Raw genomic sequence first — 16,541 nt, forward strand, 5'->3', positions numbered from 1 at the left:
TCAGTAAGATAAATGTCAGCAATTCGGGTTCCTACGAACAGTTCATGAAAACGAGTAATCCAATATAATTTGTCAAAGAAATAAAAGTAAACTTGTCAAACGACCCCAAAAAAATATCCCACAGGGACTCATCTGACCCCCATATGAACACAATAAACTCCCAGGGACACACCTGTCCTCACAGGAACAGTCCTGACGCCCATATGAACCCACCTGACCCCTTTAGGAACACACCTGACCCCCACAGGGACACACCTGTCCTCACATGAAGTCCTTTGTATCACTGCACACATCTGTCTGACTCTTCCAATGAGCGATGAGCTGCAGAAGTTAAACCCGCACCTCCCCCTATCACGACTGTTACTTACAAACTGAAAGTTGAGCGACCAGTCAGCTGTGTTAGCAATATTTGAAACATCAGTCAGATGGTGATCACATGTTTCTTGGCTTTGATCTTCACCTCCACCATTTTCTAATCTGTTTCCTTCAAGTCTGGGCCTGTCCATGTGATCCAGCTGGAACTCTGATCCGGGCCTCTGTTTCAGCTTTCCACTAACAACTTCTGTTCTTTCTCTTCTTCTTCTTTAACACCTGGTGCTGTCTGCCTCCTCATCCTCGGTCTGGGACATCTGCACGGCTGTGTGTGTTTGTGCATGCGTGTTTGTGTGTGTTTGTGTGTGATGTCGAGCAGTCGTGCAGAGCACATGCCCCCCTGCCTGACTCACGAGACCTCTCTGCCCTCCCCATGGGGGACGCCGGCACTCACTAGGAAGAGGTAGCTACAGAGCTTTTCATCACCTTCGTCTCTTTCTCCACATCCTCATCTTCACATGAAGTTAAATTGATCCATTTAGTTCTTCAGGATCATATGAGGAAGAGTTCTCCGGTCTGAACTGTCGTCTAGGTCAACAGATAAAACAAGCAGCGGTCAAAGTCCCTCCTCCACCTTTCCTGGTTGGTTGGGTTTTGGCTTTAGACCTAAATAAGAAGCGCAGTAGCTTACAGGCAGACCGGCACATCGTGCTTCCAACTGAACTCTGAAAGTCTGACACTGACGAACGTCGACTGTGAACAAAATCCCACCTGCAGCTCACCTGAAGATGTTAAATAAGAAAGTGCAGCCTAGAACCGACGTCAAAAGATTGAGCAGCTGCTCAGAGCATTGACTGTAAATGAGAACTGGACTGAGCAGGGTTTCAAACAGGAAGTACCGGCTGGTTCCAAAAGTCAAAATCCCACAGACCTCTATTGAGAAATAAAATGCTGTTACTGTCATTCTGTTTGTTAGAATAACCATTCTGGATTTAATTTTTTAATGATATTTTTTCTGTTGTGCAACTTATTCGCGTTCGAAACTGACCAATCAGACGCCTCAAAGTGGTAGGGGTGTGGGAGTGGTTGCCATAGAAACCTTGACTCAGACTGACTCTGACGAATCACTGCTAACCGACGTCTGGTTCCAACATGGCGACTGAATTCTCTTTATCTGGTTGAAAGCGGAAAGGAAGCCATTTTCTATGGGTGTGGCCACACTCTCTCCGTCCAGTTCTTACATACAGACAAGGGTTCAGACTCATGACTGAGTGTAAAATAAAGCCTCAAGCGTCCTGGAACGAAGTCTTTGAAAGAATTGAGGGCAGCAAGGAGGAGTTTGGAAAAGCAAACGTTTTATTTTAAACATCTCAGAACAACTCTGAGACACGGTGTTGGAAGTGTTATCATGTGGGCATGGTCTACAGCCTGAAGACCTGGACTCGAGCATGAGATTAGCTAAATCTCTGACTGGGTCATTGCAAAGTTACAGAGCACAAATTAAAAGTGTATTTTCATTTCCATTTTTCTAATTTGACGTTTCCTTTAGTTGGTTAGTGAATTTCTAGTTAGTTAACATTTTTATGTTCACTTTTTTCAGATATATAAATATTAAAATTACAGGAACTCAGCTTCTAATAGTTTCTTGAAAATGTCCTCTTCTGAGCATTTTATGTATCAGATGAATCTGTAAGGTCCAGAGACCTGCAGGATGCACTTTGTCTTAGGTTTGTTGGCTGATGACCTACATAGAAGACAGAGACATAGAATTTGATTATAAAGAATCAATTCTGGCAGTTATTAAACTAAAGGTTTATCTCCATTGCAACACATCCAAAGTTAGAGGAAGAACCAAACTCTGGATGTGAGAACTCACATCCAGGAGCACACCAAGGACTCTGAGATTCTGACAGATCCGTTCAGGATGAGCAGCCCCTTGTAAATGCTTTTGTGTTGTGAGCGGAGCTGGTTTGAGCTGCTGCATTGACAGAGTTCAGTCTGAGGTGTAAAAACATGAAATCCATCAAATAACAGGAGAAAAAACCCAGATCTGTGCTGAGTATGCAAACAAACTTCTTCTATTTCCCCCCTGCAGACATGGCTACTACGGCACAACCGGCCCCCCTGCCCCCATCAAGGCTCTAACTGACTTAAAGGTCCACCTATCTAACCCCTCCCTTACTGGCTCCTCCTCTTCTGACACGGTGGTCATCCATCCAGGGGCCGTGTTAGCCATGGTGGATCTGCTGCCCTCCATCACTTCAGACAGTCAGCCGGAGGTGAGGAAGAGTTCAAGAGCTCACCTGTCATTCAATCAGAGCTTTCTATTTCCCATGCTTTTCATACCTGACCCCCCATGTGTGCCCCCCTCTCCTTCCCAGCATGCTCTGGATCTGCAGCTGGCCGTGGCCAACATCCTGCAGCTGCTGGTGAACAGCGAGCGGAACCAGCAGGTGCTGTGCGAGGCCTGCCTGCACCAGCGCATGCTGCAGCGCTGCAGCCAGGCCCTGGCCGACGAAGACCACCCCCTCCACCCCCCCCTGCAGCGCATGTTTGAGAGGCTGGCGTCGCAGGCCCTCCAGCCAGTGGTGCTCAGGTACCAGGCGGATCTACTCTCTCTGACCGGAACGCCATCGAAGGGACCGAACCCCATCAATCTGACTTTGAGCATTATAAAAATGCCATCAAAACCACTACAAATGATTACGTTGATACTTAATTTGCGAAATAAAAAAACAAAATGTTAGTTTTGGAACCGTTTTTCTAAGGAAATGATCATGATTTCAAAAGCTGAAAATGCTTAGAAAACAAACAGGATCATATCCTTAAAAATGGAATAAAAACAATAACCGGAAAAAATTTGTGGACGATTTTAAAGCTGAGTTTAGGTAAGCAAAAAACACACCATTAAATAATAAAAACTAAGATTTATCTTTACTACTTGGGGAGCTTTTCTTATTTTGTATGACCATCATCATTTTTCTAAAACATCAAGGTAAAATAAACTGAAAGTGCATAAATCTCCTGAAATACCTGCGTTGATAACGTAATGGTCAAAATCAGTCAGATTTGATCAGATTTACCTTAATTTGGCTTTAGCGTAGATGTTTTGCAGTGTGGGTCCACACATGCGGTTTCCTTACAATCTTGCAGCTGAAACACAGCATCAGTAACACATGAACAGCAGGCTACTGAAGCCGCTCAGTCCACACAGTCGACCTGCACTCCCTGATATGCTGGCTCTCAGATGGAAGCATATTTCACAAACATTAGTGCATGAATATGAAAGAATGAATCTCCTGCAGCAGCACGATGTTCGAAAATCCCCACAAATCTGCAGCTTCAAACACAGCAAACGAATGAAAGATTCCTGCGCTACACAACTTCTGCGCGTTATAACCGTGACTGCTTCATTTTCAGGGAATTCTTACGTCTCGGAAACCCGCTGAACTGTGGAGCGTGGGACAAGAAGCTGCTGAAGCAGTACCGAGTCCACAAACCCAGCTCGCTCAGCTACGACACGGACATGAGAAGTGAGTAAGAACACACGCATGCCGGGAAACATAAACGGGGTCAAATGAAACTGCAAACCCTTCTAGAAATACTGTCAGCTGTGGGGTTTACAACACAAAAGCACAGGAAGAGTTCACAGGGCTCCAGACTGCGACCAAATGGTCGCATTTTGCTACCAAAATTTGAGAGTGTGCGACTGAATTTTACATCCAGTCGCACATGTGCTACCAGTAAACTTGCCTCCCCCTCCCTCCGTATTTTTTATACATTAAACATGGAAGGGGCACGTCAATGATCAATGAAATGAGCAATGAAATAATCAATGAGACGCGAGCGCACACGCACGCAGACAGACACACACACACTCGCACATATACTCATGAGACGCGACCACACACACGCGTTTCATTGAGTGATGTCTGTCTGTGAGGCGGATGACTTTGTTACTAAAAACTTTTTTTTATTCTAAATGTATGGTATTTTGTTTACTATTTGTACTGTCATGACAGCGATGCTGCTGTCAGTTTACCTTCTTGTTGCATCTTCAAAAGTGCAGATTAAAATGTGACACTGAATTAGAAACAGCACATTGTAATTTCTGCATCTATTATTAAAGTATTTATTAGTAATACAGTGGAAATTAGTAGATCTGGTTAGCATGTTGATTTACGGTATGCGCCCCTAAATTTTCTGGTTGTGCCCCTAAAATTTTCAGTTGGGGGCCACAGTGCTCCCAGTGAAAAAGGTTAGTCTGGAGCCCTGAGTTCAACCTGGACCTCTGAAAACTGGAATCAAGAGTTATGGACTGATGAATGCAAAAATAGAATTCTTTGTATGGTGTCAAAGAGGTTTTGTCAAGCAAGGTGGAGGGAGCGTGATGGTAAGGGGCTGTTTTTGCAGAATGCATGGTTGGTGACTTGTACAGGTTGATAGCCACCCCGAACAGACACAGCTTCCATCCGTTTTGCAAATTTGGAGTAGACCGGATGCCAACCATTAGAAAAAACCTCTAGTGAAACACACTGGTCTTCATTCTCTGGTTAGAAAATCTATTATCTTGTGTTTAAGCAAATATCCGGCCTCCACGGTTTCCATGCGCAGCTGCTAATGTTTGTAATTTTCGAGGCTCCCCAGCATGACTTAATTCTTAATTGTCTCATCACTGCTGAGAATGGATATTAAGTCTCTGCTAATTACCGTTCAGTGTAAGCAGCTGCTGGTTGTTGTCGGCCTGAAGCCGTGTGGGATGTTCTGCTGTTCTTCTCGTCTCGCTCTTTCCTCCGAACGTCTGCTCGGCTCAGACCGAGCGGTGAGGGTCACACCGCGATGTGGCGGCGGGACTGTCCTCCTGTGGTGCTCACAGGTTTTTCCACCTCAAACATTTTCTATTGAACACGGCAGTGTTTGAGATCTGTGTAAAGTTTTTTTTGTTTGTAGTTGCTGCGGTAAAAAGCAAAGGAGTTGTGAGCAGAGCTATAGAAGCAGTTGGGGAATTTTCAGAATAAAAGCTGTCGTACTGCCTTTTGTAAAGAGGATAGGATAAGGAACGTTTTTCTGACACGAAGAAGACACTTACTGAAGCCTTAGTCACATGCCCCCATGCAGGGGGTTGACCCGTACGGGGGCTGCAGTTTTTTTGGGTTGATCGGGCCCATGGAGGGTTATAGACAGGAGTAAAAGGCCGTCGTGAAAATGGAACGTAGCATTTTAGTGTGTGTGGTAAGTGGGTTGTGAAGTGTTTAAGGATAATGTAAGTTACACACATCTATGACGTAAGAATAATGCTGTCGTACGATGTCCTTGTGCCACATTCTAGTCAATAGTAAGGTGGAAATGCCAGCTGTGGGGTGTGCAGGTGATACGTAAGTGCCCATAGCCTCAATGTCCGCACAAACCACACTCTTATAAGGGCGGGGCTCGCACTTATCGCCAGAACAGCGCCAACGGGCTCCATGCACAATTTGCTGAATTTGGCAGTGGTTGAAAAACTGAAAATGACATGCCTGCATCTCACCTTCTCCACCCTTACATACCTTAGCATGTTTAGCTGTTTATTATAACCTGTAGCCAGAAGCAGCCAATAGAAAAAAATGTGCATGAACATTTTTGCCCTGGAGCCTCACTGTGCGACCTACAACTCTGATCTTTCCTGAGGGCCCCGGACAGGTTTGCCCCGATATTTACCTGCAGACAGCCTGAATCCACCTGTAAAGGCAGAGTGACTAAGGCCTTCATGTTATCTGGGTCAACATTAAGGTTGCAATGTTGTCAAAATAATATATGATGTGACTAAGAGATTTCACTGAAGGATTTTTGGTGACCTCCCTGCGCCGAGCAAGTAAAAGGAGACTTGGAAGAGGAAAACTGTGTAAATAATAGGGAGAAACCTCCAGCAGAACCAGACTCAGTAAGGGTGACCATCTGCTGCGAAAGGTTTGAATCTGAGAGGACAGGAGGGAGAAAAAACACAGAAAAGCAATGGAACATCTGTAGTGAGAAGATTTAAAGGAGTTTAGAAACTGCAGCAATGAGAAAACAGGAAGCAGATGGACCAACGACAAACATCTGTTGTTGGACAGAAAAAAATAATAATTGGAGCAGCAAGACACCAGGAAGCAAAGGAGCAGGAAGTCACCAAAGTCTGCTCAGAACAAGTAAAGAGATATGTTTGAAACTAGAACAACAGAGTCACATGGTAAAAACAGACGCTCTCAGATGCCTGGAACATGTGTATTAAAACAGAAAAGATAAATTAGTGACTGCAGCTGTGAGGGAACAGAAAGCAGAGGAGCATGGAAATCACTAAAGATGTATCAGTAACTATAACAATAAGAAGGCAGGAAAGAGACAAACGCAAAACACTGGAACGTCTGTTTGAAGACAAGTTAGTGACTGCAGCAATGATCCCAGAATGACCCTCAGTAGTCTGAGCCTTTAACTGAAGCTGTGGCTCAGGGTCCCCATGCCAACCGTAACTAAAGACTTTATCAAAATGACTCACTCAGGCTCAGCCTTCAAACACAGGATCCAGATTCTCACAGGAGGCCGGTGTTTTAAAGAGAAAAGCAATGACCATTCATTGTTGTTTTGCTTCACTTTCTGTTTACAGACGGCATGACCATGTCCATGGAGGGCTTCGGCCCCGACAGCGTCTTCGCTACGCCGGCGGAGGACAACGGCCAGTACCGCATCAGCCGCAGTCTGGTCCGCTCGGCTGAGGGCAGCACCGTGCCCCTCACGCGGGTCAAGTGTCTGGTGTCCATGACGACGCCCCACGACATCCATCTGCACGGATCAGCAGAGACGCCTGCATTTGTGGAGTTCGACATGTCGCTGGAGGGCTTCGGGTTAGTCAGCGTCTCCTTTCACTGAGTTTTCTGAAAGTCTTCAGGTCCTTTTAGGCAAAAACTAAAGTCCTACAGGACAGGCATGCACTATGGAGGAGGGGGTTTAATGGTCTTTGTCCTGTGGTATCATTGTCATCTCCATTGAACATGTTTGGTAAGAATGAACACATTACCCTCCCCACCTCATTGTTGAGCAGTGAGGTCTTAAATTGCCTCACCTGAAAAACTATTTGGAAGGTGTACATTACGGTTAGACAGCCAAATTCTGTGTTCACACTGAACGTGATGCGTGCGACAAAGACGTCAATGTATCTTAAGTCAATGTACAGACACTAGGTCTGCATAATAAATCTAAAATGAATCGACAATGTGACTTCAGCTTGTGCTCAGCTTAAATGTTTACACACATGCATAGACAAAGAAACTATAAAAAAAAATAAAATAAAGCACAAAGCAAACTCTACCTAAATTGTTCTTAATTTTTGTCCATATTCATTTTAGCCAGTACTACCAGAAAGGTAGATCAGTGTTCTTCGGTGTGTTTTCCCGACATACAAGTTCTTACCCATCTAATGGGAGAACTTGCAGTTCTACATTGACTTTTGGATATGGATATGATGAGTAGCTTTGTTTTGCTATTTGTTCATGCATTGCAGGTAGAATCGTCATGACAATATTGATCAATAGTATCACACAGTGCCAGTTTTCCTCATATCGGTCAGCCCTAGTGGACACGGCGTCAGTCGCCGTGCGTTAGCAGCAATGAGTTTCTGCCGTTGGATAGTTCAAATATCCGAAAGCATCACGTCAGCCAATTAGAAACTCAGCTGTGGCCCGTGACGTGTTGAGGATGTTGTCAGCATCTGATGTAGTAAGTTCCTCTAATTTTATTCTTGTTTTTATTTTTTCCCCTCCTTGGACTAATGAGGGTCGGCAAGGATTCAAACTGGGTCACAGCGAGACAGAAGTAGCGCTGAAAGCGCCGTCATTCAGACGCAGCTCCTCCAGGAGACGGTGAAGCTCGCCGCACTGGGAGAGTCTCTGAATGACGTCATGAACCCAAACATAGAATCTTGATCACTGGTGCCTTTGTAGAAAAACAAATAAACGTGATCTCTTAACATCATCTGTGTCTTTCAAAATGTAGCCTCGAGGCTAAAAACTTGACTGTAGCTCCTCCCACACGCAGAGGGAGTGGCAAGTTTATGAACACAGTGTTGGACATACGTCAAGCAAACCAGGCGGCAGACACAAATATGCTGTTTGGTATGAGCCTAGCATTGATATGACATCTGATGCCTTCTTTAGTTTCTGTCTGTGGAGGTTTTAATGGAAGTCTAATGTTAATCACAGAGAGCTTCATTTTTACACCAGTAATTATTCAGCCAGCGAGAAACCTATGAGGATGCTGTAAAAGAAGCAGCTGGAGGAGCAGGTGATTCTCAGTCTTTGAACAGGTTTGGATATCCTCTCCATGGGGGAGCTAATGTTTTTCTGCCTCCAGGGAACCGTCCAGCATGTGCATGAGGGTTTTCTTCCCTCCAGTTGTGGAGCTGCGCATAGAAATGTGCTCATTCTCTGGATTTGATGGTACTCCTCTCCCTGTGGCGCACTGAGCGCTGCTGACACGGCGGCTCCTGCGGTTGGATGCTGGAACTGGAGCATGACAGGAAATGTCTAGTTTGACCTTGGCAGCTCGTCACCCTGCCTTTCTTTAGACACATGAGAGCAGACTCATGCTACGTGGACAAACTTCAAAGATACACTTTGAGGTTGTGGTGTTGATCTCATAAGAAGCTCCATGTTTGATTCCCGCTCTGACATGCATATTTGAGCCATATGGTCATTGTTTGCTGCGTCTTTGTAGTGGACCTTGGAGCGTCCTCAGAGCCAAACTGCCTCACATACTGACAGAGTCAGTATATCCACACCACGTTTTTATTTTTATAGTTATTTGGATTGTTTACCAATTGTTTAGTAAAGGATAGAAAATAGAAAGAAAAACATTTGAGACACACTAGAGAAGTGCAACACTGAAGATACGTACACACCGGGTGTGGTGACCTTGGGTTCTTGAACGCGCTTGTAGCATATGAAGCCCGAAACGCGCAGATACGTGCGTTTACATAGACTTTTCATTGAGAATGGTCTGTTGAACGCGCGTTTCTGAGCCTCGTGTGAACGTAGCACGACTCTTCTAGAGCAGCTACAACTAGCAGCATGAATCAGGCTGACTTGGGTTTACCTTAACTACAGGCTACATAGTCTTTAAAGACAGAGATGGTGTCAGCCTCCCTAACCAAAATAAAGGGTTGGTTCCAGCAGAGAGGAGATGATAGCTGAAGGCTCTTCCTCACAGTTTTGGAAATTCAAGCATCAAGAAAGGAGCTGGGAGCTTTATCAAGATATTTCAAATGTTATCAAACTCTCCAGCTTTGAACAAAGGGGTGATGAAGAACTAACATTTCTCACCAGAACTCTGGCTTCAGCTTCATTTTGGATCCACTGGAAGCTTTTCAGGCAGCTTGTAGATCAGGAAAAGAAAGAATCTAAGCACAATGTTTTCAGAGTGCTGCACTGAAGTTAACAAAACAACGTTAAATAGCAGTACTCTAAAGGGGTTACTGCTGTAGATTTCAAGTCCACTTTTTTATTTCTGTTTGGCATAATCAACAAAAAAAGTTTTAGTCACATTGCTGTAGTTTAGCTGGAAAAAAAAGTCCAAAAAAGGGAAGTTAGACAGTTTTACAGGTGAAAACCTAAAGGTAAACTCAAAATCAGATTACTGAATATAGCCATGACTTTTAAGGGATGAGAGGAATTGGGCACAAAAATGCTGAACCTGTGAAAGTTCTGACAAAAAATATAATTTAAACGAGAGCTGAATGTGAGCAGAGCTTCAGGGAAGAATTTTGGTTTGTTTCTGCAAAGCTTCCGACGCCATTTCAGTGTCTGGTACATCTGCTGCTTCCACCTGGCTCTGACGCAGCCGCCCCAGAATAGAACATGGAGGTTCTCCCGAAAACGGCATCAGGATGCTTGCAAGCCTGCAGAGACCAAACACACGCACGCAGACAACAACAGGCGTATGAACGTACAAATGCACAACCTCTGCTTTTCCTTCCATCTGCCAACATGAATTATTGATAGTCCTGCTGTTACTAATCACACACTGTGTACACACACGCATGCAAAAACAGAGACATACATTTGGACATACAAACCACCCACACAGACACATTCACACACATTCAAACGCACTGATAAATGCACACATAGTATTCCAGATGAACACCTGAGGAGCCTGCTGCAAGTGGGCAAAGAGGACCACTTTTTCATTTGTGGGTTAATTTATCGCAGATTCTTCTCATGTGTGAGGTCTGTCCTCAGGAGTGGGACCTGTACTCGGGTGTGGGGCCCGTCTTCAAATTTGGGTCCTGGCCTCATGTGTGGGGCCTATCCTCCTGTCTGTTCACATGTGTGTGGCTTGTTGCCAGGTATGGGGTATATCCCTTGGTTTGAGGTCTGTCCTCAGATGTGAGGCCTATGTCTTTTGTTTGAGGTCTCTCCTCAGGTATGGGGTCTGTCGTCAGGTGTTGGGTCTGTCCTCAGGTATGGAGTCTATCTTCAGGTGTTAGGTCTGTCCTCAGGTATGGGGTATATCTTCAGGGGTTAGGTCTCTCCGCAGGTATGGGGTCTGTCGTCAGGTGTTGGGTCTGTCCTCAGGTATGGGGTCTGTCGTCAGGTGTTGGGTCTGTCCTCAGGTATGGAGTCTATCTTCAGGTGTTGGGTCTGTCCTCAGGTATGGGGTCTGTCGTCAGGTATGGGGTCTGTCCTCAGGTATGGGGTCTATCGTCGGGTGTTGAGTCTGTCGTCAGGTATGGGGTCTATCTTCAGGTGTTAGGTCTCACCTCAGGTATGGGGTCTGTCGTCAGGTGTTGGGTCTGTCCTCAGGTATGGGGTCTGTCGTCAGATGTTGGGTCTGTCCTCAGGTATGGGGTCTGTCCTCAGGTATGGGGTCTGTCGTCAGGTGTTGGGTCTGTCCTCAGGTGTTGGGTCTGTCCTCGGTTATGGGGTCTGTCGTCAGGTTTTGGGTCTGTCCTCAGGTATGGAGTCTATCTTCAGGTGTTGGGTCTGTCCTCAGGTATGGGGTCTGTCGTCAGGCATGGGGTCTGTCCTCAGGTATGGGGTCTATCGTCGGGTGTTGAGTCTGTCGTCAGGTATGGGGTCTATCTTCAGGTGTTAGGTCTCTCCTCAGGTATGGGGTCTGTCGTCAGGTGTTGGGTCTGTCCTTAGGTATGGGGTCTGTCGTCAGATGTTGGGTCTGTCCTCAGGTATGGGGTCTGTCCTCAGGTATGGGGTCTGTCGTCAGGTGTTGGGTCTGTCCTCAGGTGTTGGGTCTGTCCTCGGTTATGGGGTCTGTCGTCAGGTGTTGGGTCTGTCCTCAGGTATGGGGTGTATCTACAGGTGTTGGTCTCTCCTTAGGTATGGGGTCTGTCGTCAGGTGTTGGGTCTGTCCTCAGGTATGGGGTCTGTTCAAATTTGTTAGGTCTATCCTCGTGTGTTGGGCCTATCCTCTTGTTTGATCCCTGTCCACAGATGTTGCCAGGTATGGGGTTTTTCCCCTGGTGTTAAGTCTGTCCTTATGGGTAGGGTCTATTCTCATGTGCAATTTTTCATGTGAGTTAATTTATTGTAGGTAGCCCTTAGATTTTAGGTCTGAATTCCAGTGTAGGTCTGTCTTCATTTGTGGTTTCTGTCCTGTGGAGAGCCTCTTTCTCTAAAGCTTAACTTCTTTGTGGCTATTGTAATAAAAATCCATTGTTTAATAAACCATGCTTGTTCTGAAGGCTCTGTCTCTCTGCATAGGTGTCTATTTCTGCCCAGTCTGGCGCCCCACAACGCCCCCACCAACAACGCCAACACTTCGGGGGTAAGCGACGGAGCGGTGCTGAGCGGGATGGGTACTGGTAAGAATTGTTTATTGTGATATTGAATCAAAACTTTATTCGTCCTTTTTATTTCAGTGTTTTTCTACAGTTTTTATTTGATTCTTCTCTCCGTGACTCTTTGTTCAGACTTGTCCCTGCTTGTTTTCTCATCCATTTTAGAAGCTTTCATTAAGTCTTTAACTCTTTACTGTCTGTTTGGGTCATACTGCATTTCCTCGAAGCTCTTGATGATTGCAACGGTCATATCAGCAAATATGAATTAGTGCTTGTTGTTTTTAACTGTGATTACTGAGTGTGTCACCAGGACGTTTATATATTGTGTTCTAAACAAATCTATTTAGACGGAGCAGCAAACCAAACAGCAGTTGCAGGTTACGAGATCATCATCTTGCTCATTGGTGTTCTGCCGTTTTCTGTATTTTACCCACCATGGGGCGCAGCAGAAAATACAGCACAACGTCAATGAATGGTTTGTTTTTTATGTCCCATGTAAATGGCGTATACTTACTTATACTTATATAGCGCCTTTCTTCCTACAAGGACAAAGCGCTTTACAGTCACAGACCCATTCACCCAGTCACACACACATTCACACACACATTCACACACTGGTGGCGGCTCCGCTGCCAAACACAGGCGCCCGCCTACCACCAGAGGCAAGGTGGGGTTCAGTGTCTTGCCCAAGGACACTTCGACTCATGGGTGTGCAAGGCGGAATCGAACCTGCAACCTTACGATCATGGGTCGACCGCCCTACCGCTGCACCACGGCCGCCACACCATGTAAGGCTCATTAAACAAAACCAGTGTCAGACTTCATGAACTGCATTCACAGCCCTTCCAGAACACGTTTGTGACACGCTACACGCATGTAACAATTTGATTTAATACATGTGGTTGCCGATTCGATTTTGGTTCATTTTAAATGATGGGATGCACTGACCATCTATAGCCAGTGTGACTCAGAGATAAATACCTGGGTATTGAACAGTGCAGGTGAAGTTTTCCACTTTCCTTCCATTTCTAACTAGATAATAAAGAGTAATTTAAATATGTGTACAAGAAATGACGGGCAAATCCATTCATGTTTTAGTTTGCTAAAAACCAACTAAAAGACACAATACTGCTGTGGTTCTCAAACGTTTTCTCTTGTTCCCCCCCTTTGAAGGAGGAAAAATGTTCAACCCCACCCCACCCACCGCCAAAAAACTGTGACAAAATAAGCTAAATATGTTGAACCATAATACCATATCAAAATCTTAAACATTCTTGCTGCTAGTGACTAGAACAAATAAAAATAAATAAAGGATCATTAACTTTGTAAAATCAAAATATTAACAACAATAATCACATGTTAAAATGTGACGGTTAGGTCCGGAAGTGCGGTTTGTTCATGTTACGCCGCGAAAAAACCTCAGATGTTCAAACCCCCCCCCCCCCCCCCCCCCCCCCACACACACACACACACACACTTTTCAGCCAGTTAGAGAGCCACTGTGAGACCAACCAAACATTTTGACAGAGAACTTTATCCCTCTCCAAATAGTTCTGACATCAGCATCTTTCTCGTTTCTCTCGCTCTCTTGTTTTAGAAAAAGTTAAGGCTTTTAAGTTGCAGAGTATTCAGTATATCAAATGAATTTGTGACTCTGTGATTACATTTCTAAAATTGTGTTTTTTGACGGAGATAAACTCTCCCTTCCCTTCCCCTCCTCTCCTCTCCTCTCCTCCCCTCTCTTCTCTTCTCTTCTCTTCTCCTCTCCTCTCCTCTCCTCTCCTCTCCTCTCCTCTCCTCTCTTCTCCTCTCCTCTCCTCTCCTCTCCCTTCCCTTCCCCTCCTCTCCCTTCCCTTCCCCTCCTCTCCTCTCCTTTCCTCTCCCTTCCCCTCCTCTCCTCTCCTCTCCTCTCTTCTCTTCTCTTCTCTTCTCTTCTCTTCTCCTCTCCTCTCCTCTCCCCTCCTCTCCTCTCCTCTCCTCTCCCTTCCCCTCCTCTCCTCTCCCTTCCCCTCCTCTCCTCTCCTCTCCTCCCCTCTCTTCTCTTCTCTTCTCTTCTCTTCTCTTCTCTTCTCCTCTCCTCTCCTCTCCTCTCCTCTCCTCTCCTCTCCTCTCTTCTCCTCTCCTCTCCCTTCCGTTCCCCTCCTCTCCTCTCCTCCCCTCTCTTCTCTTCTCCTCTCCTCTCTTCTCTTCTCTTCTCTTCTCTTCTCTTCTCTTCTCTTCTCTTCTCTTCTCTTCTCTTCTCTTCTCTTCTCTTCTCTTCTCCTCTCCTCTCCTCTCCTCCCCTCTCTTCTCTTCTCTTCTCTTCTCTTCTCTTCTCTTCTCTTCTCTTCTCTTCTCCTCTCCTCTCCTCTCCTCTCCTCTCCTCTCCTCTCCTCTCCCTTCCCCTCCTCTCCTCTCCTCTCCTCTCCTCTCCCTTCCCTTCCCCTCCTCTCCTCTCCTCTCCTCTCCTCTCCTCTCCTCTCCTCTCCTCTCCTCTCCTCTCCTCTCCTCTCCTCTCCCCTCCCCTCCCCTCCTCTCCTCTCCTCTCCTCTCCTCTCCTCTCCTCTCCTCTCCTGTCCTCTCCTCTCCTCTCCCTTCCCCTCCTCTCCTCTCCTCTCCTCTCCTCTCCTCTCTCTCCTCTCCTCTCCTCTCTTCTCCTCTCCTCTCCTCTCTTCTCCTCTCCTCTCCTCTCTTCTCCTCTCCTCTCCTCTCCTCTCCTCTGAGTCATTCAGCTCTATTCTTAGCCACTTTTTTCTCTTACGTCTGTATCTTAACTCTGTTTTATTCAGCATCTCATTTATTTTCCCCTTTCCTTGTTTTTCCTTTCTTTGCCCTAAATCTGTCAGGTTTCTCCCCCTCCCTCCCGTCGTCTTCTTTTCCTCTCCTTTGCTTCTTCGCCCGTCCCTCATCTGTGGGTGACATCATGTAAAAGCACCTTCATAAAATCCTAATTCTCATTGTTGTCTTTTGCTGCATGTTTTGTAGTTTCTCATCACTGCTTGGATTTTTTTTTGGATAGTTTCTTGTTACAAAGAACAATCAGCTTTATTATGTGTTGCAGAAAAATCTTTGCTCAAAACTGTGGAAGTCATTAAAGTTTTATTCAGTAAAATAAACAAAACAAAAACCGTTTTTTTTTATTAACAGATGTCAGAACTTTTGAGAATTATAGTCCACTCCTTCTCTAGAAAATTCTTGCAAAGAAAAAGGCAAAATATTGAATATATATTTGATTGGTTCCATACAAGGAGAGCCTACAGAGTCCTTCCCCCATTCTAGTTTAGTTGTTCTAATGTGAAAATCATGAAAAAGATAAAAGTTCTGGCGTTTGGTGAGCCTGATCTTCATCACAGTGCTTGGATGATGAGTTTTGTTTCTGGTTCAATCTCTTCTCCCACATCTTTGTCTTTCAGGCGAGCGCTTGTTTCCTCCTCCGTCCGGCCTCAGCTACTCCACCTGGTTCTGCGTGGAGCGTTTCAGCTCGGCTCCCCAGGCCCACCCTGTGCGACTTCTGACCATGGTGCGGCGGGCCACGTCCTCGGAGCAGCACTACGTCTGCCTGGCGGTGGCGCTGTCGACCAAAGACCGCCTGCTCACCGTGTCCACCAAGGAGGAGCTGCTGCAGACTCACTGTGAGGACAGACCGAGCCGGATCATTGAGCTCACATCATTCCACTGCGGGCAGTCAGAAGGCTTACACTTACACCAACCTGTCCGTCTCCCTCCTTCCCTCTCTGCCACTGTTAAGCAGCGGATGAGTCCAGCGAAGAAGCCTCCTTCTACGAGATCCTGCCCTGCTGTGCTCGCTTCCGCTGTGCTGATCTGATCGCTGAGGGCCAGTGGCACCACCTCGTGCTGGTCATGAGCAAAGGCATGCTGAAGAACAGCATGGCCACGCTCTACATCGACGGGCAGCTCGTCAACACCGTCAAGGTACCACGAGCGTCGTGTGTCTGTCATCTGTTTTCAGTGTGCGAGCATTCAAAGGCTTATGTCTGCTGTCTGTTTTCTGCAGCTGTTTTGGTCTTAGCCTTAACATTTTGTTCACTCCTAATGCCCAATGGGTCAAAAACGACCCACCCTACCAACTCCCCAAACAAAGTGACTTCATTAAATTTCAAAACTAAAATCTACAACGACAATCGGAGAACTTCATCACACATTTTTGTCAACACAGACCAACTGTTGTAACAGTTTTCTGTTACACAGTAAACATGTGTTGTTGCTATTTTAATGCTATGTTTCAAGCAAATACTTCTGAATTTATTGGTGTGATGTGTGTGTTTAAGCGTGTGTGTGTATAGGTGTGTAGGTCGGGGTGTGTGTGTGGGTTTGCGTGTGAAGGTCTGTTGGTGTAGGTGTACAGGTGTGTAGGTATTTTATTCTGTTTGTGTCTTTTTTCTGGTCTTTAAATGCTTTTGTAATTCACGGGTCAAAAATGACC

At 45.7% G+C, this 16,541-nt stretch overlaps 1 protein-coding gene across 7 annotated transcripts in view; it reads left to right on the top strand.

Moving 5' to 3' along the window:
- wdfy3 (WD repeat and FYVE domain containing 3) overlaps positions 1 to 16,541 on the top strand; it is a 101,794-nt gene that overhangs the window by 42,587 nt on the left and 42,666 nt on the right. For 4 of the 7 annotated variants that reach the window (XM_023958796.1, XM_023958790.1, XM_023958792.1 and 1 more), the window contains exons 14-21: positions 692 to 775; positions 2,408 to 2,591; positions 2,694 to 2,908; positions 3,733 to 3,845; positions 6,935 to 7,172; positions 12,042 to 12,142; positions 15,511 to 15,729; positions 15,846 to 16,030. In XM_023958796.1, coding sequence (XP_023814564.1) covers positions 692 to 775; positions 2,408 to 2,591; positions 2,694 to 2,908; positions 3,733 to 3,845; positions 6,935 to 7,172; positions 12,042 to 12,142; positions 15,511 to 15,729; positions 15,846 to 16,030 — 1,339 coding nt within the window. The remainder of the gene's footprint in view (positions 1 to 691; positions 776 to 2,407; positions 2,592 to 2,693; positions 2,909 to 3,732; positions 3,846 to 6,934; positions 7,173 to 12,041; positions 12,143 to 15,510; positions 15,730 to 15,845; positions 16,031 to 16,541) is intronic. The other 3 variants (XM_023958791.1, XM_023958794.1, XM_023958797.1) reach the window with 2 other exon arrangements.

This window comes from Oryzias latipes, chromosome 9 (genome assembly GCF_002234675.1).
Source record: "Oryzias latipes chromosome 9, ASM223467v1".
Lineage (NCBI taxonomy): Eukaryota > Metazoa > Chordata > Actinopteri > Beloniformes > Adrianichthyidae > Oryzias > Oryzias latipes.